This window comes from Embiotoca jacksoni, unplaced genomic scaffold (assembly GCF_022577435.1).
Source record: "Embiotoca jacksoni isolate LCO1_2020_lvr unplaced genomic scaffold, fEmbJac1.0.p SCAF_22, whole genome shotgun sequence".
NCBI lineage: Eukaryota > Metazoa > Chordata > Actinopteri > Embiotocidae > Embiotoca > Embiotoca jacksoni.
In genome coordinates this window covers 2,091,465-2,118,279 of record NW_027185363.1, presented here as the reverse complement: position 1 = coordinate 2,118,279, position 26,815 = coordinate 2,091,465, and the positions used below count along the sequence as shown (strand labels likewise).

Below are 26,815 nucleotides of genomic sequence, written 5' to 3'. Positions count from 1 at the left end.
ATGTCCCAGGTGTTACAGGTAGTAGGTCATCTATTCAGCTGACAGGACGACACACCCTAACAACAGATCAGAACTGGGTGCACTGTTTTGACAAAGCTGAAATGGGATGGTCCTTTTCAGTTAATAAAAGCTGACATTGAAGCGATTCATGGTTGTCACAGGAAGCAAAACTGTGCCTTTCAGGAGGATCCAAGTATGACTTCAGATATCTCAATAGAGGAGAGTGTATCTATATTTTATATTTGACCTTTTCATTGTAAGCAATGATCTCTTTTTCACGACCGCCGTGACTCCCACAGATACACACCTCTAGCAGTCTGATCTGCTGACCACCAAGCAGCTCCACTGGGATTGATGGCACCAAAGTATTAGGTGCCCCTTAAAAAATGAGATGCAATCAGCAGCATCTAAAACTAAACCCCTGTTGAATTATTGATTTAGAAAAAAAGTTAGTTTTTTTTACTACTTTGAAATATTGAGTAGAGAAAACAGGACCGAAAAAGATTGTCATGTTCATGAGGAAAACAAATTATTTCATTAATCAAGCTATTCAGAAAACATCATCCATGGTTTTTTTTTTTAATGTGAAATAAGAACTAATGGTAGCCAGCTTGAATCTCATCTGTAACCATATACAATCCAGACTGTAAGCAATGATAAAAAAAAAAATGTTGTTATTCTGGCTTTGTACAGTATATTTAGATCAATATAGAGAACTGTGTCAGAGATGTAACACAGAGTTAAGGGCTATATGTGGTTACATAAACCAGCTTGTTGATTTGTGTGTGACAGTGAAATCTGGCCTCAGTTGATTCTGAAGATCATTTACTGCATTTCAGTGAAAATAAATATGAGTCTTGTGCATAACGAAGTTTACATAAGTGACTGCCTTCAGTCGCAGAAAACACGCTAACAGAATGAACTAAAACACGATCAGGAAGTGTTGTTGGTGACCTGAGAGATTTATGTTTCTTCAGACACAGAAAAATCTAGGACAAACTGATTAATTGCAGGTGTCATCTATCTCAGTAGATATCATAAGCGAGCGAACCAGGAGAAATGAAATATTCTTTTGATGAAACCCTAAACAGCCAACCAACTTCCACCTCCAACCAGATACAACAGAAACAGGTCATCACTAAGACCAAGTTATCTCTTTATGTAAAATGAGCTTATTTCTCAACTGTTGGATTAGTTTCTTTGGTGGATATAAAATATTCAGTACTAACTTTCGAGTGTGATACAGTTAACTAATGTGTGTATGTTAATGGGATGATTGTTGAAAACGAAATATAAGCAGTTTTGTAATTCAAGTGTTATTATCACAGCCTCATCTAACAAAGGTGACCTGGCATCTCAAGGCTCTGATAGGCCACCCAAACATCCCTGAGGGGAGGAGTTACAGCCTTTGGGCCCTTTGGTATTTTCTGAAACAATAAAGCACCTGTCGTTTTATCTCAGAGAGAGAGAGAGAGAGAGAGAGAGAGAGAGAGAGAGAGAGAGAGAGAGAGAGAGAGAGAGAAAAAAAAAAAGTCAAAAGTTAAGCCTGGGCTGCTTCCCTGAAGTCACTTTGAGAAACAGCATCCCACGACTTGCCTCTAGGCAGTGGCTCAGCAGAAAAACACAACACCAACAACATGGGAACAGAGCAGCTAAAGATGCTGAAACTTTTGCTTTTATTGACCTTCACAGAGGTAAGCGATGATTATTTTCTCACCATATATTAATCTAATCGAAAAATATTTCAACAAAAACACACTACAAAGAAAAAACTTGCAGTAGGTGGCATGTTTTCCTATCTTTGATGCTGTGTATATATATATATATATATATATATATATATATATATATATATATATATATATATATATATATATATATATACAGATTAAAAACAGTGTGTAGAGGATGGACTTTTGAAACATATGAACACAGGCTCTTTTGAGCGTCACAGCTTTCAACAAGTGCATGTGGCATGCCCAACCTTAGCTCAATAGACAAATTCATTCCGACCTGAAAGAAATACCTGCACTGACCAGTCCTGAAATCTGTGTTGAGTGAAGGTAATGTGCAGCCTGCTGCCTCTCGTGCTCTGAGAATATGATACAGGGCATAATTTGCCTCAGGATATAATGTCAAATACCAACAGCTTTGCTACCCTTGGAATGATGTCCTTGTCTTGAAAATACTGTACTTCCTGTCATTTCTCGGAAAGATGTTTCCCCGTTTCATTCCCTAACCTGCCATGTTTTTGTCATTTTCAGATATGCGCTGCTCAAAATGGTAAATGATCCTCTTTTATATTTGCCTTAAGATACTTTATGCCAATCTCAAATAATGCACAGTGTCCTTTAAATGCACATTGCTTTGAAAAGTACTTTTAAAAGATTCAAATTTTAAAAGAAAAAGAAAAGAAAAGGGCATCTTTAAATTCATTCCCGCATGCCTTTCCTCTTTATCTCTTTCAGACATCACGCTGTCAGTGTTTACGGTGACATCAAAGAGCATGACGGTGCAGTGGAGCGGCCACACCGGTGCCAGCTCCTACAAGATCACAGCGACCCCCAAGAAATCCCCAGAACTGCCGGTCTTCGCTCAGTTCAGTGGCAACACTGTGATGGGCTCGGTTAGCTCCCTGTCACCAAACACACTGTACACCATGCAGCTACAGGCCATGGACAATGCTCTCAATGTGCTCAGCAGTGCAGAGACTGAGGAGACAACAGGTTAGCAACAACTGACTCCTGATTCAGACTCAGATACTCCGTTGTACATAGAGGCACAAATGTGAACACGCTTCACACTTTATATCGGTAATTAATGCCACAATGCAAAACCTCTAAAAGTCCTGCATTAGAAGTGATCGGTCACAGAATGACCTGTTAATCTCGTCATATTTATATGAGCAGTATTGTGATGCTGCAGTTGATTGAGGTGGAACTCATTTTGATGATTTTATAAACTGTCAGGAAGGTGTATATGAAGCAATACATCATATTTATAACAGATCTTTGCTGTAAATCATAAATGAAAGGCAAACCATTCTGTGGTTAAAGCTTCCCTACTGTTGATGCTTTTCTCTAGTTTTTTTTAATATCATTACACATCACTAAACTGAATATAATTTTGTTCGGGACTGTTGGGCCGACATAACTAAACATTTGTAAAAATCTGTAGACATCTACTGTATGTAAAATTATTCGGGAAAATCTTCCCCATTTTGACAGACGTAATAATTAAATTGATTAATTCAAAAATTGTAAGGAAATGATTGGTTGCTACACTGATGTGTAAGATCTTCTAATAATTTCAAATATGAATCCGTAAAGTGAAAAGTCACCGTAGCTTTCAAATAAATGTAGTGAAGAGAATTATAAAGTAAAAGAAGAAACATGCAAGTACAAATTCTGTTGAATTGTACTTTAAGTAAAGTAGTTCAATAATCAGTTAAATTCCATCCCTGCATTTAGACTATTATATATAAGAAAAGTATTATAAAACTATTGTATTTCTTCCTATTTAAAAAGCTTTTATTTTATTTTGGCATCTATGTAACTGCCATCTGCTCTTCAGCTCCGGATGTGCCCAGCATTGAGCAGGTCTACTCCAAGGACAGCGACAGCATCACTGTGGAGTTCAAAGAGGTTTCCGGGGCGACCAGCTACATCCTGAGGGCAGAGTCGAAGACGGGGGATTTCTTCTCCGAGACCAGCGTGCCCCGCTCCCCGGGTACCACGGTGCAGCTCCAGCCCTACACAGACTACGTTCTCAGCGTCATGTCCGTGAACTCGGGAGGGAGGAGCCAGCCCTCGTACCCCACTGAGGCCAGAACAGGTACGACGGAAAGTCTCCTGCACTTCACACCGGGGCTCGAGCATTTCAGATCCTGACAGAGGAGGGAAAATAGGTCTCGCGGCAGCCATTTAGAACGTATGCGTGTTTGTCACCATCAAGATGAACCATATTCTGATTAAATAATGACCTTCTCCATCCACTTTCACCAGACAATACACATTAGAGGGAGTTTACTCAACATGGTAATCGGTGTATGAAGAGTGAAACGCAGCCTCTCTGTTGTTGCTGTTGAACAAAAGCTTCTCGTCTCACTAACGGTTTGTCATTTCGCTGCCCATTGTCACCGAGTCTCTGCTCTTTGCAGCCAGCGCAAAAAGGGTGGAAACTGTACCCTTCCCACTGCGCTATACTATTTTCATGATATGAAAAGGGAAACCATGAGAACTGGGTTGTCTCCCTCCCTGAAGGAGACGTGGATGCAATTTGATCGCAGAAAAATTGTTTCCATTTCACACCTCACACAACAACAACAACAAAAAAGGCAAACAGAGAGCCGAAGTAATAAACCTTTGTGTTCATTCAATCCTTTCATTTTCAAACAGCCACTTATTTCCCTCTACCCGATCCTGTCTGTAGTTGTGATGGCGTGCAATCTGACGACGTCCTCCCCAACCAACAACACCATCCTTGTGACATGGCCCCCGGTGAGGCACGCCGTCCTCTACACGCTCTGCATCATCCGGCAGGGCTCCAACACTCGCGTCAAACAGAACACCACCAGCACCACGTTGACCTTTGACAACCTTGAAGCAGGAAGTATACACGGTATCAAGTGCACGGCCTGGGACCCTGAGGGTCGCACCGGGGACGACAACACCGTCTACCAGATCACACGTAAGCAAGAATAATGACAAGAATTAGGTTGGCAAACATAAACGAACCGTACCAATAAATCCAATAAAAATACCTTTGTTTCATTTCCAGGTCCTCCAACCCCGGATGTGACCCACGTCCTGATGAGTCAGGGTCACTCTCTTGGGATCATTGTGTACTGGGGGTCAGTGCGTAGTGCAAATAAATACATGGCCTGGAACACTGAGGGCAACACCTGTTCTTCAGCAAATAGTAACTGTGACATCACACCTGCGGAGTGTGGACAGGACCTCTCTGTCTCTGTCATAGCCTATAACGACGCCGGACCCAGCAGCCCCTCGCAACCGTTCGACTACATCACATGTGGGTACATCACACACGACCACAGCCACGTGCAACGTACTTGTATACATTTGTCCAATTAAAATCATTTATGTTGAAAAGAATAGCTCTAATTTGGGGAAAATATGCTCCCTTGCTTTCTTGCAAAGAGTTAGAGAAGAATATACATATCAGTCATAGATCTGGAGCTTAAATATGAAGCTATAACCAGCAGCTAGGTAGCTTAGCTTGGCCACAACAGTATAAAATAATGGAAACAGGGGGTAACGGCTATCCTGGCTTTGCCCATCCAACAAAATGTCTTCAACCCAGTATCACGGCAAAGCGTCAAACAGACACGCTCGTCCACTACAGCACAACGTGAGATAGGCACGCTTTGTGAGCGTGAAACTTACACGTAAATGGAGAACAAGTAGAAAGGACATTGTTGTGCCATATTAGGAGGCTGGAGGGTTGGCTCGGTGACATTAGTCACCAACAAGAGGTGACAGCACCGTTGTCGAGTTGTTTTTTGTTTCCCCAACCATGTGGTCTTTTCCAAACCAACTACGTCTTTTGGCGAAAAGTTTCATTTTCCTGTAAGTCACATGGCTCAAAGCACACAGTAGTTTTTATTTTCATCGACATATTTTTCACAGCAGGACAACTTGTAACTGTCACGCCTGGACAGAGCCAAGCGTAGCTATCTCACAATTTGCTGTAGTGGACAGGCATGTCTACTTCACGCTTTGCCGTGATAATGGATTGAAATATGACTGCAAGCACCTCAAAAATTGACAGATTAAAATCTAGACAAAAACATGTTGTTTTTACACTTTGGTTTTTAGTACACATTAAACTAACGACATTTAGAATCCACTTCAGTAAGATTCAAAGGTGTTGGTAGGCGTTACAGTTCCAAGGATCGTTTTGTTTTCCAGTCCGGTTAGCTTTTTTTTTTTTTTTTTTTTTTTAAACCAGCTGCTGTTTGTAAATGAACATTTATCTTCTCAACTAATTAAGCATGAACTGTCTTCTTTCTCGGACAGACCCATGTCCCCCAGAGAACTGGGTGGAGGAGCCCACGGCCGGTAACTGCTCAGTGGTGTGGGATGAGGTGTCACTGGTGGAGCACTACATGGCTTTCATCAAGAGGGATGACGGAACCGAGAAGTCGTGCAACACCACCGAGACCACCTGCCCGTTTTTCTGCATGTGTGGCTACACCTACCTCATCAGCGTGTTCCCCTACAACAAGGCTGGCTCCAGCCTCTACGCACATGTCCGCAACTACACCACCAGTAGGACCATCACACAGAAGCAACCACATATGCAGCAACACCGTCACCGATACAGGCTTACTCCCAAGTCAAGTGTAATATCTTAAATCTGAAAATCCACCGGTTGCCGTTAAACAACTCTTTGAACACAAGAAACACTCAAATACACATGATCCTTTTTCGTAACCTGTTTGTTTTGGGTATTTTCCTGGGTTTGGTTTTCTGAAATATTAGTCGAAAACCGAAACGCTTTTTGTCTGCCAACTCCTCAAGCTTTGATATCTGAGCTTCCTTGAAATCTCCCACATGGCAATGTTTTAAAAATACATCTTTTCAAGGCAGATCATTTGAGATTTCATGATGGTAAAGGCACAGGTGTAATTCCTATTGTATTCAATCACTGCCAAGTCTTTTATAGGGAATATGGAGCTGAGCCATCGAGTCTGTAGTTACACCTTTACCTTTTCTGATCAGTGAAAATGATTGATATAAAAATAGCAGCTACTCACAACTTTACCAAACTCAAAGAAAAGATATATTTAAGGAGAAAAGCAGTGTATTGATTTCAAGTACTGTTTTCACATAAAATAAAAACAATGGTTGCCTGGAGGGTGTTAATTCAAAAACATATGAAACCACATTTGTGTTAATTATCTCTCATTTATTTTTATTTTTTTTATTTCTCCTCCCCGCCCTTTCTTTGCCCAGTTCCTTGCTGTCCACAGGATGTCAAGATTAAGCTGGTTTCCACGGAGACCCTGGAAATCAAGTGGGCACCGGTAAAAGGGGCAGAGCTGTACGAGACAACGGCAGCACAGACTAATGACATCATCCACTGTAACGACACGTCACCAGTGTGTGCACTATCAGACCTGAGTTGCAACACGGTTTATTCTGTGACGGTGACACCTTGCAGCGAGTTACGAGGATGCAACCGCACTTGCACGCCGCACGCACACGAGACAGGTATTGATGGGGATACAGTAAGTTAGAAGAGGGGCATCTTATAGCATTAATACTCACTTATCCTCTTAGACACATAAGGGAGGGAAGGCAGAGATTTATTTTAGATAGGCTGATAAAAGTATTCAACAAGGTAAGACACAACATTGTACGGCTACAGTATTTTGCCACTTTTGGAAAATAGACATTTTCACTTTCTTGTACTGGCAGGCTGATGTTGTTGCCTTTGAGCAGAGCCAGGCTAGCTGTTTCCCTCCGTTTCTAGTCTTTATGCTAAGCTAAGCTAACCTGCTACTGGTGGTAAATTGATATTTACCATTCAGATGTGAGAGACGGGTATCAATTTCTCCTCAAGAAAGTGAATCAGTGTATTTTCTAAAATGTGAAACTATTCATTTAAAATAATTTCTCACTGCTTTCGGTGTTTATTTTTTAAACGAAAGTCTATTTATTTCCTGTCTGTCCCGCTGCAGCTCCCTGCGCTCCAGAGATCCTGAACATGACGCAGACCAACAACTCAACATACAGAGTCCACATTACCAATCCCAACACCCCCAACACAAATTATACCATCACTGTCACCGGACGCTACGACAAACACATTTGCAAGACGAAAAACCAATCCTGTGAGGTCACACAGCTGTTCTGCGGTTCAATGTACGAAGTCACGGCATTGGCCACCACAGCTGTGGGGAATGGTTTACCTGGATTCAGTAAACCTTTGGAAACGGGTACGGCAGCGTGATTGCTCATCACTACTTTTAAATGTTAAGTTTACAGAAGAAAAATCCACAGGGCACAAAATTCAAGAGATGAACTTAAGGTCACATTCCGCTGAAGCTTTTTATATGTGGGGGACCACATCGTTTTAATCGGGTTTTTTTTACAATCCCAGTTATTATTTAAAACATATTTTTCTTCCAACACAGTTGCGATTAAATGACATGATTTGCCACCAGCTTGTATGAAAAATACTGCTTTGACTTTCCAATGTCAGATTGATTTGAGTGACCGAGGCTCCTCATGAATTATTTTAGGTGACATTTTAAATGAATGGAAGAGTAATTACCACAATTTCAAACTCCACCATATCAACATGTTCTGATCCAACACAGACGTGCTCCAGTACTGATTATTGTTCTGCATTCCCAAGGTCCGTGCTGCCCCATGTATGTCAACGTGACCCAGGTCACCCAGGCGATGACCAATGTGACGTGGTCGCCTGGCCGTGGAGCTCGCTCCTACATAACCACCTTGACATCCTCACGTGGACACGCTAAATGCCACACTCTGGACACCCACTGCCTGATGGGATGCATCACCTGTGGCACCAACTACAGCGTCAACCTGGAAGCCATCAGCAGCACAGGACACATGTCAGAGTGCAAATATCATGGATTCTCATCCAGTGAGCGCAAATACATACATGCGCATTTGTTATGCATGTCCAATTGCGGTAAAAAGTATGCACATCCAACATGAAGTCCAGACTAGGGGCTGGACCGAGCGGTAGATATCCAGGAAAACAATCTACCACAACAATTTACCAACGCCATCAAAACAGAACAGATTACATTATTAAAGTAAAAGAAAAAAGAAAAAAAATCAATGAAAAAGAAAAAAGTCATTAATGAGAAATATATTTTCCACATGTAACATTTTACACCCACTCATCTCTTTGTTATAGGTGCCTGCTGTCCCACAGGCGTCAAGCTCTATCGCAGGACCAACAACTCCCTCAGGGTGTACTGGCGTTCTTTGGGCCCTCAGGTCCATAACCACACGGTAGAGCTGTACGGGACAGGGGCCAACTACACCTGCATCGCAGCTGCCGGCAGCATGTACTGCGATATCACGGAGAAAACATGTGGCGATGTCTACACGGTGGTGGCAGCACCGGTGGGACAGTATGGGGTCAAAGTAACCTTCTGCCAGCCCAGGACATACTCAGGTGGGAAAATAGATGAAGTGCTTAAACTTTGAAATTATTACTGCAAATTTAAATACAACAGTCTGTCGTAACAGCTGCATACGTATGTTTATTTTCATTATATTCTCAGTTCCCTGCCCAGGAAGTAACGCTGGCATGGGTAAGTTTCATCTAACTGTAAACTTCTCGTTTTGTTTTGCAGTAATTGAAGACATTTCGACAAATACAGATAATTACTTTGTTGCAAAGAGTTTGTTTAGAAACTTTGTACCATTTTTATCTCCGTGCATTAAAAATGAAGCTACAGCCAGACATACATTAGCTTAGTTTAGCATAAAGACTAGAAACGGAGGGAAACAGCAGCCTGGTTGTGTCCACAAGTAACAGAGTCCACCTACGAACACCTTCAAAGCCCAACTCCACACAAAAACACAAGTGTACAAACATCCCCAGATTGTGTAGCGAGTTATGTGCAAGACTTGTCATCACTGTAAGGTTTCCAAGTTGGGAAAATAAACCTCCATAATACCCAGATTTTGCTACCTCTAGACAAAGCCAGGATATTGTTTTCCCCTGGTTTTGAGTCTTTATTCCGAGTTAATTTAATCAGCTTCTGGCTGAAGCTTCATATTCTTCAAAAAGAGATGAGACTGGTATTAATGTTCCCATCTCGCAAGAAAGCCAACAAACTTATTTCCCAAAGTGTCTCATATCTGTAATTCATTTATGAGCCGCTGGAAATCTGCTTCTGCACTGACACGTCGTCTCTCTCTTTCTTAAGTGATCTCACGTGGAAGACGAAGTGTGAAATAAATCTGGTAAGTTCACCGTTTTCCAACCCCATTCGGGTCACGTGCCATCTGAACGCGAGCTCCCACAGCAACCACGTCACGCAACAGCCCGAGACGAACAGCGTTTTCTTTGACGTGAAGATACCGATCGCTAACATAGGTGAAAGGAAAAAAAACATGATGAAACTCGGATGGTATCTCGCGACAGCATCATCACAAGCAGCCATAAACTGACGCTAGCTGTAGCACACGGGTGGAACAACAGGAGTGAATGTTTGAGTGAACGAGCAGCACAGGTGAAGCTGAACGTGACACAGACATCTTACTGTGTCTGTGATGGGTGGTTGCGAAATGATATTCAATAGCCTCTGACTCGGTACACTCAGCGCTCTTCTGATTTGTAGCATTTAAAGGTTCACCAAGGATAGGACTTTGTTTTTGTTTGCACAAAACAGACATTTCTTGAGTTTGACGTACAGGTTTTTCATGAGTTTTTTTTTTTTTTTTTCCACCAGCATGAATATTTCTGTTGTGTTGTTTTTTTTTGCCCTACAGTGAACACCCCACCACCACCACCACCACCACCACCACCACATCAACAAGGACAGAGGACTGCGTTTACACCGATATACCCAGATGAAATATCACTCTTGTTTTAGGACTATCTCAGTTTGGTTGAGTCTGATAAACTGTTTGCAAGAGAAAAACTCTCAAATAAATATGAAAAATAAATATTAAATTTTTAAAGCAATTCAACAGTAAGGAGAGGGCTTTCGAGGGAAAGAAAAAAAAAAAAGTTACTCTGGGCATTTATTCAGTGTATTTGATAAATGTTTTGAATTTGTCTACTTTTTATGGAAGGAATGCTTGTTTGTTTTACTTTCTCTCGTTTACTCACGTTTAACCGCTACAGTGGCCCTTTCAGTGAGACTTGAAGTAACCTTAGCATGTAATGACATCTAGTAAAAAAGGGGAAAGACGCAGAACTTGAAACTTGAAAAGTATTCTGATCATTCAAAGGCAAAATCATTTTAAGATAATATCTTAGGACTTCTCCAAGTAGAAGACCTCCACACGGCTGCAGTGGGACACGTCTCCTGGTTGTAAAGCCACCGGTGTGCCACCGCAACGAGGGTCACAGTGAAAGTGGGGCAGCAGGTATCCATCACGTCTGCCTGGAGTCATGTCTGGCAAGTCCTGTGGATGATACATCATTTGGATTCGTTTGCTTCCACTTGACAGATGAGAACAATAAAGCACAATGTTTTAGCATTACAACACTGTGTTGTCAGTTATCTTGTGTGGTTTCTGTTTATGGAGGGGAGCCATCTTGTTCTGGTGTGTGGGGATTTGTCACGACCCGGCTCAGAGGAAGGACAAAATGTGGAGACCAGGCGTGATCACACGTGAAATTCATTTATTCAAGAAAACTTAAGTAAGTGTGAAGTCAGTTCATCAGTAATGCGTGTAGTGTGGGGGATGTATGAGGATGTGCAGGTGTGAGAAATAAAATGAAACCTAACCAAGTCAAACCAAACCAGAGACCCAGAGGAGGAGAGAGAGAGAGACTGACTGCTGTGGCACCCGTTGTAACACGTTTTCCTCTGTTGGTGTGTGTGTGTATATATATATATATATATATATATATATATATATATATATATATATACACCATATAGCCCAGGTGTTAGCCCTCATCAGCCACTCCCAACATCAGGTTATTGGTCATGTCAGCCATCACTCTGCATGAGCCACTCCCAAGATCAGCCATTTGGTCATGAGGCTTAAGGGCCTCAAGATATATTCAGTCCTCCAAAATAAACCAGAAACAAAATGACCAGAGAAACTTTCTCATGGAGGACAGATGAGGTGACTTTCACTGACCTTAAAACCTGTATGACTGACCTCAGGCTCTCCGTCTTAGCTTATTACACATGTCCAACACATTTTGGTTGAAATTTCTGCAATGCTTGTCAAACAGCAGTTCTTTAAACACAAAAATGGATGATAAAGATGGACCAGCTAGACCACTTCAACACTACTGAAGAAGCTCTCCTTTTTGGAACTAATTTGTTCAGCCATGCTTGTTACTGCTCTGCATAAGTTACACGTGACATAGATCATACCGTTAGACAGCATAACAGTAAGACATCACTGCGTCAACAACTCAGAATATTGCTATTATCACAATATGATGTTTTTTTTTTTTTTTTTTTTTTTTTTAAATCAAATATAAATGATATCGACATTACCACAAAGGATACAATATGGCATGTCCATAATCGTGGTAGACAAGTGGTATGAGCATGTGATCTATGACCAGCTTCCCATCAACACTGTTTAAACCTTTGCTCCTCTGCTTCAATCAAAGTGCATCCTTAAATGAAAAGTTCAGCATTCTTGGGGGATGCATTTTACATTTACAGTATACAGTATACTTTACAGACGAGAAAGTGGTACTGCTGATCTCATCTAATCCACTGAAGAAAAAAAAAGCCAGTAAGGATATTTACATTTCCCAAAAAGTTATTTTTCCAGGTTGGATTATCTTCTCTACAGCATAAAATGCAACATGCCTATATTTCTCCTTCTCCACATGTTCTTGTGTGTATAGACATGCCAGCATCCTGTGTTGATTCTGATCAAATCTATCTCCCACCAAACGAAGCCCCGGGGTTCCCAAGGGTGTTCTTTCAAAAGAAATTACTCGTCTGAATTCATAAAACGTGGATGCATTCAAGAACGTTTGGCTCCATGAATGCGGCTGACACAAGTTACTTGACACTCAGCCGGATGCATTTCAGCAGATGTGATTTGAACGTTCATAATGGGAGCGATAGCACTAAAGGCAAACCCAAGCAGCCGGGTAGAGCTCAGAGAGGAGGCAGAGTTGTGACCTTTTGTCACCAGCTCTCTTTGTTAAACACTGCAACACACGACATGCTATCGCGTTCATTTATGTAACATCAGCAGCAGAATATACTGAATTTATAAATGGGATACTGTACATATCATGAACAGGAAAACCCTGCAGCTCCGCATTTCATCTTGTAACAAAACTATGAGCTCATTATAATGTGAAGCTTTTGTATCCCAAGTCCCAAAAACTATCTTTGTATTTTCAATTTCTTCTTTATAAGGCATTCAAAATCTATTGATACAACCTGAATGAAAGAGTCCAGATTCAAAAGCACCCAATGGTTTTAAAACGTTTATTTTTGGTTTATTTTACACGACCCAATGTGGTTGCAGCTCTGCCGTTTTTCATAACAGTTTTAGATGACTATTGTATTCAGGAAGTGGGGTTTTCACAGGAAATTTTACCGATGATACAGTAAGTGACTTGTTTTTGACACGATATGAAACATGAACCATAACTTTTTGCCAGGGTATCCCCCTCAGTTTTAGTATCTTTTCGTCAGGCCCAGGGACCAATCACAGGACCTCTGTGATTCTGTATCTATGTTCTGTAAAATAACTGGTATGACAAGACCCAAATTCAATGCGTGAATACATGGGTCTGGACATGCGCCACTGGGGGGCTGTTTCCAGTTGATGCATCTTACCAATTTTGAAATTATTTGGGCAGCTTTTAACCAATCAGCATATAATGTATGTTGTGCGCCGAAACTCACCAAGCTGTAAACAACAGAGGCCCTCACCCAACGCGAGCTGAAAGCAACGCCACGCCAGTGACGGACCGTTGAAGACCTCGCAGACTCTGGCTTCACTTTCTTGATATTGTGTTAGCTAGCGCAGGATTTTTGTATTGAATGCAGACTTAAATATATGATATACAAATAGGTGGGTGCATTGAAGATAAGGATTGAAGGTTGAAATAAAGTTGATCAAACTAGTTTATTTCTTCATTCAAATATCTTTGAATTTTGTCTGCCATAAAGAGGTTTGTTTTGGGTTCCTTTATGCGGTTGTTATTTGCATACATCTTCTCATTTCCTCCATGTTTTATATATATGTTTTACATACAGTAGTTGTGTTAAAACGTATTGTATTCCCCCCTTTAACAGAAATAACTTCTTGTCCACAAGTGTTTAACACTGGCCTGCTGAAATCTCTTCATCATGCAAAATTCCTTCAGTTTGATCCACAGCTGATTTTGCTCGACGCCAAAAAAAACCTGAAAAGGGCGGTTTAATTGCAATAACACCTAAAGAGTGGGCATTTCCAGTAAAATGACATAATTCCAAGAAGAACGTATCAGAGTTCCTTCGGTCAATTCAACTTTCAGTCACTCAGTATGTCAAACAAAGGAGACCAGATTACTTTACAGCTGCAAATCCTGTTTCAATAGGAAGGCAGCGTTAAAGAAATATGGATATGGAGACAGCTCATGTTTTCACTCCATTTATGTGGAACATAAATTAGATATTCGGGGAATATTGAGGAAGTTCACCTCACAGGATACATACTTTGTTACCTTCTCATGATGACAGGGAGCCCATAGGCATCTACCTGCCCTCATTTAGGAACCTCCTGATTGGTTCCCGTGAAGGTGCTCTACAGCATTCAGCCTGTAAAGATTTCAGATAATCTGCCGAGTGCTGTACGCACGTACAGATGGAACTTACTGAAACCCTGACAACGGATAAGATGTGGACATTTTATTTGTCAGCCGCCCTATTGTCTGTCATACAGGTATTTATGCATTTGAATTCAGTTTATTTAACTTTTCAAATTTATCACGTAATTAATTTGTTATACTTTAGTTAATTCATTTACTTTTCTGTTTTTAGATACAACATGTTGTGGCTACAGGTGAGAGTGTTTTTTTTTAAATTTATTTTGCCATCACTGATAAGGCCAGATGTATATAGTAGGTGTTAATATTGATATAAATGTTTGGATTTTACAGGGGGGGGGGGGGGTTGTGTTTTGTGTAACTGTGGCTTCGATTCCGAAATGCAGATATGGACTCCTCTGTGAAATTATTTAACCAAACCAATTAAATCAAATAAAGAAAAAAGAAGATATAGAAATAACTATCAAACAAGATGACTATTTTTTAATTTGAGCCAACTAAAATCCATTTTATGATGATTTTAATCCAAACAACAATAATTTTACTCAAACTATTCCATGACATTCCCAGAATTGAGGCACATATTTGTGTGGTCTTTTTCTTCTGGTGGCTCAGTGGCATTCAGTCTAACGTTTACACATCTTTTGATACTTTAGGACATTTACTGTACTGTATGTGATCATCTGTGGTATTACTTTCATCATCTATTTATAGAATTTTTAAATCTTCACACTGTGTTTAAAAGCGTATTTCTCTTCTTTACTGTACAGAAACGTATCAAATGACTTTTTTTTTTTTTAGGATGTAATCTTGAGTCTGTAACATCTCCTTCCGCATCAACGCTGAACGTGGCATGGAGCAGCTATGCTGGAGCTTCGGTTTATTTACTGGACATGAGAGTTGTGAACTCCACAAGAATCGCCCCAGTGGTGGTGATGCAGGCAGCACCCAGCACGCAGAGGCTGATACAGGGGTTACAACCCGGACGGGTCTACCAAGTCACGCTGAAAGTCTTTCACTTTTTTAATGTCTTGTGCACAGATACTGTGACAACCATAACGGGTAAGGGAGGACGCTATTTTAATGAGCAACCGGTCAAAAATAAATCAGAGGAATTCCTTTGTTGAATAATGTTGCCGGATAATGTTTGGGTGCCTTCTCTTGTCTGTCCCACAGTGCCTGCTACATCTCAGATCACATTTTCCAAAGCTATTTCAAGTACATCTATAAAGTTTGAGTGGTCCAGCGTGATCGGAGCGGACAGCTTTATCTTGTTTGTGGAGGAGTTGTCCTCTCCCGTCAAGAGATACAACCGCACCTTCACAACCCTGGTTGGACAAATGGACGGCCTGACGCCCGCTACAATTTACCACTGCTACGTTTACTCCGCCAACAGTGCTGGAAGAGGCGCCAAAAGTAACACGAGGACAATCATGACGTGTAAGTGTATACAAGATGCTGATGTTAAAAACATTTTTCAGAGGATATTTTTTTACGCAGCGGATGATTAATACCTGTATTTTCTGTTGGAAGTGGTGCAGCCACCAACCGGTGTGACTCTACAATCAACGGGAAAGAGCACAGCTAGAGTGACCTGGAACTCTGTGAATAAAGTCCTGCTTTATCAAGTGACTGTGAGCGACAATGACAACCCCAGCAACACCGTGGTCATCAGAAACACCTCAGCCACATCCATGAACATCAATAATCTGGAGCCCTGCTCCTCCTACACGGTGGCAGTATCATCAGTCAGCATCTTCTTGTTACCCGGAGAAGCCTCTAAAGTAACACACACGACCTCCAGTGAGTATCTGAGCGACAGAATCATTCGACAGATTCATTTTAACGATATTTTTGGTTTTAGTCGCCTTTACGTCTTGTTGTTTGGGGCCCCGCAGTATAATAATCAATAATAAGTCAATCAATTGAAAGTAACATTCAGCGAAGGTGAAAAAACATGGAAATGAACCTGAAACATCATCAGGTCAGGTTCGGCCCAAGCGGCAACCAACAGCGACGTCACCAATTGGTTAGTGAACCGCCGTTATGAGGCCTCAAGTTCGGGGTTCAGACGTCGCCATCTTGCTGGTTCGGAGCACTTTGGAGCCATAAGTGACACAATAAAACACTAAAACACACTTCTAATTAATGATGGGATTATTTTTAGTTGGATCGCCCAAAAATTATAACAAAGAGGGACTTTAGCAAAACAACATCAAAAGAACTTGAGGAAAAAATGTAATGACTTTGTATTTCATGAAAGAAGTTGAATGGACGTTTTTTTTTTCAGACCCGGAAGTTACGTCCACTTTTATATACGGTCAGGGGTTAGGACTCTTGTTTTGCCCAAAAGTCAGTTACAGATAAAGAAACGTACCGTACATTATCCTACATGGTGCTGTTCTCTATATGTTAGGGGTCAATCTAATGGTAGAGATGTCAAACCTGTTATATCCAAACTGTTATTAATTCCAACAGAAATTGAAAAGACCTTACGCAGGATTTGGATGCAGGATAGAGGACACAAAATATTATTATGTGTACCAATGTTTTACAGCTCTAGCAGAAACATACTAATAATTCAAAATCGTGTTTATAAGCTCACAAAATAAACATTTAAATAAACTGATGTTCTGACCCTTTAACGAGGTCTTGGGGTTAAGCAGGACAAATATTCTGAATATCTGTATCACCTGTTGACATTTTTCGAACTTTTCCTTGCAGCTATTAACCCGGTGACGACGGTCTCTGTGGACTACAGCTGCTCCAGTGGCATGGTGACAGTAACTTGGGATTTGGAGTTTGGGGCCAATATGTACAGGGCCAAAGCTGTTGATGGTACCGGTGCGTCCCTAAACTGTACATCGGCCTCCACCAGCTGCCAGATCACCATGCTCAAATGCGGTGAGAGGTACCAGGTCCACGTCACCGCCATCTCTGACGACTGCGAGAGCACATCCAACAGATCCTCCCTGTTTGAGACGGGTGAGTGCACACCTGAAGACAAACGTGTTGTCTGTGGCCCGTCACCCGTCCGTTTATGTTTCCCATACGCATGCACGCACCTTCTCGCGTTACCCCTCACTGTCACGCACGCACATCACCGAACATACTCTAAGCTCTTCATCGTAAACCTTATCCGCAGGTCGTCCCTGTGGGAAGCCGTCTAGATTGTCCCCGTGGTGTCCCGTGCTCTTTATTCATGCGGCATAACACGCCCTCAAATTAGCCAACGAGAGCTGCCATCCAACACCAGCCAAAGCAAAGCTCTTTGTGGTCTATTGAAGTCGGGCAGTTATCTCAAAAGGTCAGCCAGGGTATCGGTCTGAAAAGTGAAAAGGTGAAGTAGACACACCACGGAGTACCTCGGTAATTGTCAAGTGGCTACAGTCCAAACCCGCTGCTCAGACCTGTCGGCTCTGACGAAGTGAAGAATGTAATACAGACAAAAGGAGTTCATTAGATGGTATTTGTGGATTTCCAAAAAACAGGAAGTGAATTGGGTAAAGTTGTAAACTTCTACAAATACTGCTTTGTAAAATTCACTTGTCAATATAAACCTCCATGTCGAGCTAAACATTTCTAATTCCCCCCCCCCCCCCCCCCCCCCCGTCTCCCCACTAAAATGTTTGACACGATCCACGCCAACCTTTTGCGTTTGTTTCCTCCTCATCAATTGTGCTTTCATTTCTAATTCCCCCAGTCCCTTGTGCCCCGGCTAAACCCGAGACCAAACACGATTGCTCCAGCAATGTGATCGACTTTGTCTGGGAGCCCACCAACAACACCTTATACTATGTGGCCACGGCTGTGGACAACACTGGTGCAGTGAGGGAGTGCAGGACATCAGACAGCAGGTGTTACTTCACCAACGCGGGCTGTGGTCAGTACTACACCTACAGCGTGTACGCCGTCAGCTCTGAATGTAACAGCGAAGGCAGCCGGCCGGAGTTTGTGCGGACCTGTGAGTATGTGTTTTGTTTTGCTTACTTACAAGGATCAGGTCGTCTCTGTTGGGATTTGACTCAAAATTTAAAGTAGGTAGTTATTCTGTATTTTGCAATTAAATCCCACGAACAGATGAAAACCACCAATGAACGTATCCTGCTACCAAACGTTAGCTATGAACGCCATGCAGCTGAAGTCGTTTTTATTGAAATGTTAAATGCTACGAATGCCTGGATCTCCTCTGTTTTCTTCCTCCAGCTCCCTGTCTGCCAACGAACGTAAAGACGGCAGCTGATTGCAGCTCTGACACGCTGATCACAACCTGGGAGTCCGCTGCTGGAGCTCTGTCTTATACTGTGGAAGCTGAGGGGAACACAGGGAAGACCTACAACTGCACCTCCTCCTCCAACGGCTGTACAGTTACCGGTGTGCCGTGTGGTGAACACCTCAGCATGTGGATTGTCGCCTCCAATGACAACTGCTCCACTCCCAGGGTGCTGGGAGAAGTTGCTCAGACTGGTATGTATTGGGAACTCTATGAGACAGTGTTTTTTTTTTTTTTTTTTTTTTTTTTTTAACAGCTCCTGAGATGTGAAACATGATGTTGCTGGGTCAGATGGCAGGTTTTACACTGAAATATCCGGTCTTGGACAAACCTCCACCCCCCCCCCCCCCCTCTCATCCCCCCTTCTCTCCAGCTCCCTGCACGCCCACCAATGAGTCGGCATCAGTGGAGTGCAGCGAAGACTCTGCACGACTCAACTGGATGACGGGCTTTGGTTCGATATTCTACGTTGCCGTGGCTCAAGATGGAAATGGAAATTCGCATAGCTGCAATTCAATGGGCTCCAACTGTGTGATTGAAGGCCTGACATGTGGGCAGAATTACACCGCCAGCATTATTGGCACCAATCTCAAGTGCAACAGCTCCGCCACTCCGGAGGTCGCCTTTATGACAGGTAGGTCAGAGGGTCGGTCGCATTATTGGGTCCCTACAAAAAAAAAAGAAAAAAAAAAGAAGGTTAAAACTCGGATTATTTATCAGTCAGACAAACAAACACATACTCGTGCTTACTGCCAACTGACCCCTCTGCCTCTTTCCAGCACCTTGCCCTCCAACCAACATTGAGGCATTCAGAGACTGTGACGCCAATCACGCTCTGATAGTCTGGCCGAAGAACCCCGCAGCCATGGGCCTCTACACCGGGACTCTAGAGGATCAGAGCGGGGCTCAGCTCAACTGCACCAGCAACACAGTCAACAGCTGCACAATCCGCTCTCTGCCTTGTGGAAAGAAATACAGCGTCACTGTCACCAACAGTGATGGAAACTGTCCGTCCACCTCAGCGCCTATCAGCATGGACTCAGGTATGACGGCTTTAAACTGACTGTTTTATAACACGGCTGACGCATTCATGCGCAGTTGTTCACGAGACCATCGACAATGATTAGAAATCAAGGTGAAAAGGAAACCAAAGGAAGAATCACTCGAATGAAAACACCCAAAATAAACCCGACGGATTAGTCAACTAAACTGATCATAATTACAATGAATGTTCACCTGATTGGTGAGTGAATCTGCCTTACACAGGAACGAACCGTTTCTTTCAATGAAGAATGAAAACTGTGAACGACAGATGACCTCTTGTTTCAGTGCCGTGTGGTCCAGAGGATGTGAGGGCCAGCGTGGACTGCGTCACCGGCGAGCTGACTGTCGCCTGGAACATCTCCATCCCTGCGGAGAACTACACCGCCATCATCTCCGGAGGGATGGGCCAGCTTCTGTACTGTAACTCCACAGAGACGCGGTGCACCAGGGGAGGGCTGATGTGCGGACGCTCCTACGCGGTGATCGTCATGTCCGTCACCGGGACGTGCAACAGTCTGCCGAGCGCCGAGGTCGCGGTGCAGACATGTGAGGGCCGCGGGATTAGGGATGCGGGTGCAGAAGTATCTCAAACACATCCTCAAACAAACCTCTGCTTCGTCTTTGTGTCCCGTCAGTGCCGTGTCCTCCCACCAACGTCACAGTCGTGCACGCGTGCGCTCCAGATGCTGTTCCCGTGTCGTGGGTCGCCAGTGACAACGCCAAATCCTACACGGCTGTTGCTGTGAGCAGCGGAGGTCACAGGTCTGAGTGCACGACCGATCAAATTTCCTGCAGCCTCTCTGGGCTCCGGTGTGGAGAAGTTTACACTATTGGTGTCTCAGGAGAAGATGAGAACTGTCCAGGTCAACTGAGCAACACTGTCTCTCTGGCCACAGGTAACACTGACCTCTGACGTCAGCTATAGGTGGCTTAGTATTTGTCGCAGTGTCTCATTCACAGCTATGTTATATCCGATTCCCTCTCCAGAGCCCTGCACTCCCTCGAATGTGTCCAGTCAGCTAATCTGCAGCGCTGGAGCTGCGCACGTGTGCTGGGCCCCCAGTATGAACGCAGTGAGCTACACGGTGAATGCCACCAGCAACGGAGAAACCCTCACCTGCAGCAGCTCCAGCCCCAACTGCACGCTGAGTAACCTGGTCTGCGGTCAGGAATATGACATTCTCGTGACGGCCACTGATGGCACCTGTGTCAGCAACTCCAGCGCCCCCTTCAGGCAAGACCAAGGTACTGAGAGAGTTAACCTCACTTACCACACATCCATCCTCTGTGACGGGCACTTACTCTCTCAAAAAACAAATTAAGATACAACTGTCCGGGAGTCCATCAAGAAATAGTCCCCCCCACACACACACACCCCTCTCCACCTTTTTACATTGGGCTCAAACAAATGATGCATAATATGTTCATCAGTGAAGTTTAATGGGTGTTGATAAGCAACTTTAGGCAGACAGGTCAGCTGTTCTTGCAGGTTTTCAGTCTTTTTGTTCAACAAAAATAAATAGTTGCGGGCTGTGGCTTCATATTCAGATATCACAGCTGCATCCTCTCATCTAAGTCAGCAAGAAAAAAAGTATTGAAGTTTTGATTCTAAAATACATTTTTGACAAAGTCCCACTCTGTTCTGTCTCCGTTAGTACCGTGTGCTCCAGGGAACATCACGACAAACCTGTCATGTGGCACCAACAACTTGACGGTCAGTTGGATCTCTTCTGCTGCGCCCCTCAACTACAGTGTCACTGCTGAGCCGCTGGTTGGAAACACAAGTCCGGTCATGTGCCACACTAACAGTGCCAACTGTGTTCTGAGTGGCCTTCAGTGTGGCCAGACTTATAATGTTTCGGTGAAAGCCTCCTCTGGCAGCTGCAGTGGACCGTATGGCGCCCCACAGACCGTGCAGACAGGTAATAAAAAAAGTTAACTGTGAACGTATGATAATGTCCATGACCTGTATTTTGGTTCTTACTGTGATATCTACCCTCAGCACCCTGCTCCCCTCAGAACCTGACAGCAGCGACAAACTGTGGCACAAACTCTCTTCTGGCCTCCTGGAACGCCTCTCTTGGAGCTACCGCCTACGCGGCGATGGTGACGGGCCCCAGTGGCTTCTCTGAAAACTGCTCCTTATCAGACCACACGTGCTCTTTTGTCGGCCTGCGGTGTGCCAGCCAGTATACCGTCACAGTAACATCCCGGGACAGTCGCTGCACCAGCTCTCCCAGTCAAACTGCCTTGATGACAGGTGGGGTTTACATGTTTTACTACATTTTAAGAACCTCACAATCGTTTTCTTGACTTGGAAGACATCACGTGACAACTATCTTCAATCTGCCTGCTCCTTCAGGTCCATGTGACCCGGGCAACTTGACCAGCGTCCTGCAGTGTGGCTCAGACACGGCCACAGTGTCCTGGGTTGCAGCTACCGGGGCAGTGGCCTACACCGCGCTCGCTCGAGAGGGCGGCTCCAGTCAGTACACTTCCTGCAGGAGCAGCACGACTTCCTGTCAGCTGAAGCAGCTGCAGTGTGGAAAAGTTTACAATCTGACTGTGATGGCAGACGATGCTACCTGTAACAGCACCGGAGCAACCGCAGCAGTCCTAATGACAGGTGGGAGACAGGAACACTGCACAGACTTCAGCTCGAATTAAAAGTACAAAAAGTGTGTCTTTAGAAACAGCTAACATTTTCTTCTGTCTCCCTCTCAGCTCCTTGCCCTCCCGTTATCCAGAACAGCACTCTGATCTGTGGCACCAACTCCTCTCAGCTGTCGTGGACGCCGGTGGCCGACGCCACAGGTTACACGGTGAACGCGACAGCTACAAACGGGCATGAGGTTTCGTGCAGCTCGGCCACTGATTCCTGCACCCTGCTGGGTCTCCTGTGCGGCGAGACCTACGCGGCCACCGTCACCGCACAGGGGGAACAGTGTGACAGTGCACCCGCAACCGCCACTAACTTCACCACAGGTGAGTGTGTTCGTAACGACAGGTGTTTGTGTTCATCTCCTCTCGCCTTCTTCCACCTGGTGAACCCACAAACTGTTATCCTCCGCTTTCCTCTCAGCTCCCTGTTCCCCAGATATCATGTCTAAGCAGTACACCTGTGGCACCGACACAGCGGTGCTGAGTTGGACGGACCCCGTGGGACGCCTCAGCTTCCTCGCTCAGGTGGCAGGGGGTTCGTATCAGGACAGCTGCCACACGACAAATACCAGCTGCACGTTCCAAAATCTTCCCTGCGGCCTGGATTTGAATGTAACTGTTCAGGCTCGGGGGCTGCGGTGCAACAGCACCGCCAGCGTCAGCGAGTGCCTTCAAACAGGTAAATAAAGCAACCGTGCTCCTTTCTTGCCGAGAGTTAGATGAGGACATTGACACCACTCTCCAGTATGTCTACAGCTGACAGCAACAATTCTAGGAATTATGCAAATGAATGTAGTCTGCTCAAATGATTACGATCAGACGAAATCGTGATGATTGCGATAGTTTTTAACCACAAGTTTCAACACTCTGGAGCCTGACTGAAACTGGATTTTTGGGCTGATGCTGCTACTAATGTTCGGCAGTAAGACAATTCTGATAGATACATTGGCAGATAATCTTTACATGTATATGGAATATATTGGAGTTATTTGAAAAGTGAAACGGTGGGGTTGTTGTTTATTAACTTCAAAGCACCGCCTTTTACAAAGCAGTAAGCAAATTGCAGTGAAGACACCACTTGACTCCGAGTGTGCTCAGCTGTAAAATGTGCTCTGCCAGATGTGCAGACAGTGCTGATAGTATTGAAAACAGTAGAAGTCAGAGCACCACCTGCTGGGAAATGTACATAACGACATCATTTATAATGACCTCATCTTTTTATTAGCATCATGTTCTGTAAAAAAGAAAAAAAATCATACTGGCATATAGGCAGAATAGCAAAATATCTATAGACTAATACAATTTGCCAATTCATAAATCTGTCAAGTTCAAGTTAAAACAGCCAGATTCATCATGTTAATTGGTTAAAGGTGCTGAAAGGTGATTTTTTTTTTTTTTTTCATCTTTGGGCAGCATCTGACTACCCATTTCCCCCTTTCTCAAATCTTTCCAAATAATTGCCACAAAAACATAAGTAGTATCATTATTCTCTACTTCTCACCAAGAAGGCAATTTTTTTTCCTCAAATGTTGAACTATTCCTGTAAGTCTGAATAACTGCTGATCCTTTATGTGTGCTTGTAACTAAACTGCCATTCATCTTTCTTTTTTTTTTCACTCTCCAGTCCCGTGTCCTCCGAAGAACGTAAGCGCCACTCTGATGTGCTCCAATCACTCAGCCCTGGTGACGTGGGTAGGAAACCCCAGTTCTATAGGATACAACGTGACAGCGACAGCCCAGGACGGACACACACACCACTGCCACACTAACTCCACCAGCTGTCAAGTCCTTGGCATCCACTGTGGTGAAACCTACAACGTAACAGTCACACCGTACTCTCCCACATGCACCGGAAACCCAAGTGCTGCTTACAGGTTTAGAGCAGGTGCAGTAAGAATCGAAGATTCATCATCTACCTGCATTTCAGATCAGAGAGACAACGTTAAACCCTTCTTCTAACTTCTCTCCAGGTCTTTGTGCCCCCAGTAACATCACCGTGTCTCCAGCCTGCGAGGACAGCGCCGTCTCTTGGTCTCATGTGACGAGGGCCGACATGTACATAGCAACAGCAACTGCAGACGATGGACACGCACACAATTGCAGCTCAAACTATTCTAACTCGTGCAATTTCACTGACCTGCACTGTGGGGAAACCTACGCTGTCACTGTTGTCACCGTGGACCGGGGCTGCCGCAGCGAGCCGAGCTCAGCGGTGGAGCTCAGAGCAGGTGAGGGGAAACCGGACGGAGCACATCGTTGGTCGTTAGGAGGATTTAATCACAAGTAATGTCACAAATACTGAAAATCAAATCCTGTATCATTCCAGCTGTGTGCGCGCCTATTAACCTGACGGGCAACGTCAGCTGTGATACCAATGCCCTGACCCTCACGTGGAGTCCAGTGACCAGGGCGTCCTATGTTTTACAAATTGAGAGGATGGGTGTCACATCGCCTCCTTCAGAGCACATCACCTCCAACACCTCGCACACGCCGTCTAACCTGCCGTGTGGACGGAGATATGCTTTCCGCATTGCAGCCCAGGATGGAGACTGCCGCAGCATCTACAGTCCGTCCATAGAAATGAGTACAGGTACCGTGCGTTTCTATAGCAACGGATGCAAGAGTTTTCACTGCTGCAGCCCAGTAAGAAATGTATCAAAATGCAAAATAAACACGCGCAACGCATCCGTCTTCCTTTGTTCTTTCAGCCCCTTGTAAGCCCACAAATCTGACGGCCCGTGTGGACTGTGGGACAAACAATGGGAATTTCTCCTGGGCCGAAAGCAGCGGAGCAGGTTTCTACACTGTTGAGATAACAGGAGAGCACGGCCACGTAGCATCCTGTTCCTCCAACGACACCTCCTGCTCTGTGAAGCTCCACTGTGGCCGCTCATACTCGGCTACACTGGTGGCCTCCACAGAGAGCTGCAACAGCAGCGAACACACCGACATTCACTTTGACTCCGGTAAGACACGAGAACGGGCTTATGTCTGTAAGTGCAGAAACACTACTATGGACACCCGCTGTAGTAAAACCACAGAAAATCTTTTTTTGTTAAATCATCTTTATTGGTTTCACCGTAAGGTGAACAACCATATGTAAATGTTAAGACAGTCAGAGTTCTGTTGCCTTGTACCGCTTGAGACTCGCGTATAAATATTTCTATGGATCTCAATCCACTCCGTCCTTAAAAGTCTAACGATTGGTCTAAAATTAAATAAAATAGGTCAATAGCTTCCAAAAGGTTACATTTTGTTGCATATTAAACTTTGAGATTTATCAGACATTTACTAACGTAAAACATTTTTTCGACGGTCAAACAAAAAGTCAAGCCTGTGTATGATTCTGAATTGTAGATGTTTAACTTTTGGTGGACAAACAATCAGATGGGCTCGGGTCACCACACATCATTTGACATAAATCAGCCTCTCAAAGAGACTACTGGTGACTCGTGCCCTCTGTTGGGATTGAGAGAGCATTGTAGAACCTGATAGTGTGATTGTTTTCTAAATCATAAATCACGTTATTCATTGGTAGGATTCGTGAACAGATTAGTCACTCCTTTATCAATTCCCATGACTCATAATTTACCCCTACCCTCTATAGTGTAGACAACGTTCTTCTCTATAATCGAACGCTCTCTCTGTCAGCTCCCTGTCTGCCAGAAGACGTTGTCGCGGAGTTACAGTGTAACACCAACGTGATGAATGTGAGTTGGACTCTCGGCTCTGACGACTACACCGCCTGGGCCATCAGCACAGACGGACACAGAACGTCCTGCAACTCAACATCCAACTCCTGCTCCATCCACGACCTGCGGTGTGGCAAGATCTACGAGGTGGCCGTCACCTCCTCCTCCATTCACTGCAAAATCATCGCCGGCTCCGACTACAAGGTTCAGTCCGGTGAGTGCAGCGCCGTCGTGTTCGCAACTTAAATGTAAAATGAGGTATGCTGAAGAATTGATAACGTGATACTAACTTTTTTTTTTTTTTAACCACTTCTAGCTCCTTGTAAACCTGAGAACACCACCGTAGACCTGAATTGCAGCTCCAACGTCGTTACAGTAAAGTGGAACCGGAGCAGCACAACACAGAACTACACCGTTGAAGCCACTTCTGCTTCAGGTGTAAACTCCACCTGTGACTCCAGTGACAGCAGCTGCTCCTTCCTGGACTTGAGCTGCGGTCAGCTCTATACTTTCACTGTGACGGGTCACACAAATGTGTGCATGAGCGAGAGGAGCACTCCTGTCGACAAGCTCACCGGTACATTGACTACGTTTACTTGGATAACTGTTTTCTAAAGAAAATAATAATAATAATAAGGTTTTTCTACTGTAA

At 43.9% G+C, this 26,815-nt stretch overlaps 1 protein-coding gene across 1 annotated transcript; it reads left to right on the top strand.

Annotated features, from left to right (window-relative positions):
• Window positions 1-1,637: 1,637 nt before the first annotated feature.
• On the top strand, window positions 1,638-11,205 carry LOC138203265 (fibronectin type III domain-containing protein 7-like). Its single transcript, XM_069158017.1, has 14 exons — window positions 1,638-1,694; window positions 2,265-2,283; window positions 2,469-2,726; window positions 3,574-3,834; window positions 4,432-4,689; window positions 4,780-5,031; window positions 6,039-6,290; window positions 6,978-7,235; window positions 7,706-7,963; window positions 8,386-8,640; window positions 8,920-9,183; window positions 9,293-9,322; window positions 9,944-9,980; window positions 10,509-11,205. Exons 1-13 carry the CDS (start codon window positions 1,638-1,640, stop codon window positions 9,973-9,975), a joined length of 2,454 nt encoding a protein of 817 aa, XP_069014118.1. The 3' UTR covers window positions 9,976-9,980; window positions 10,509-11,205.
• The last annotated feature ends 15,610 nt before the right edge of the window (window positions 11,206-26,815 follow it).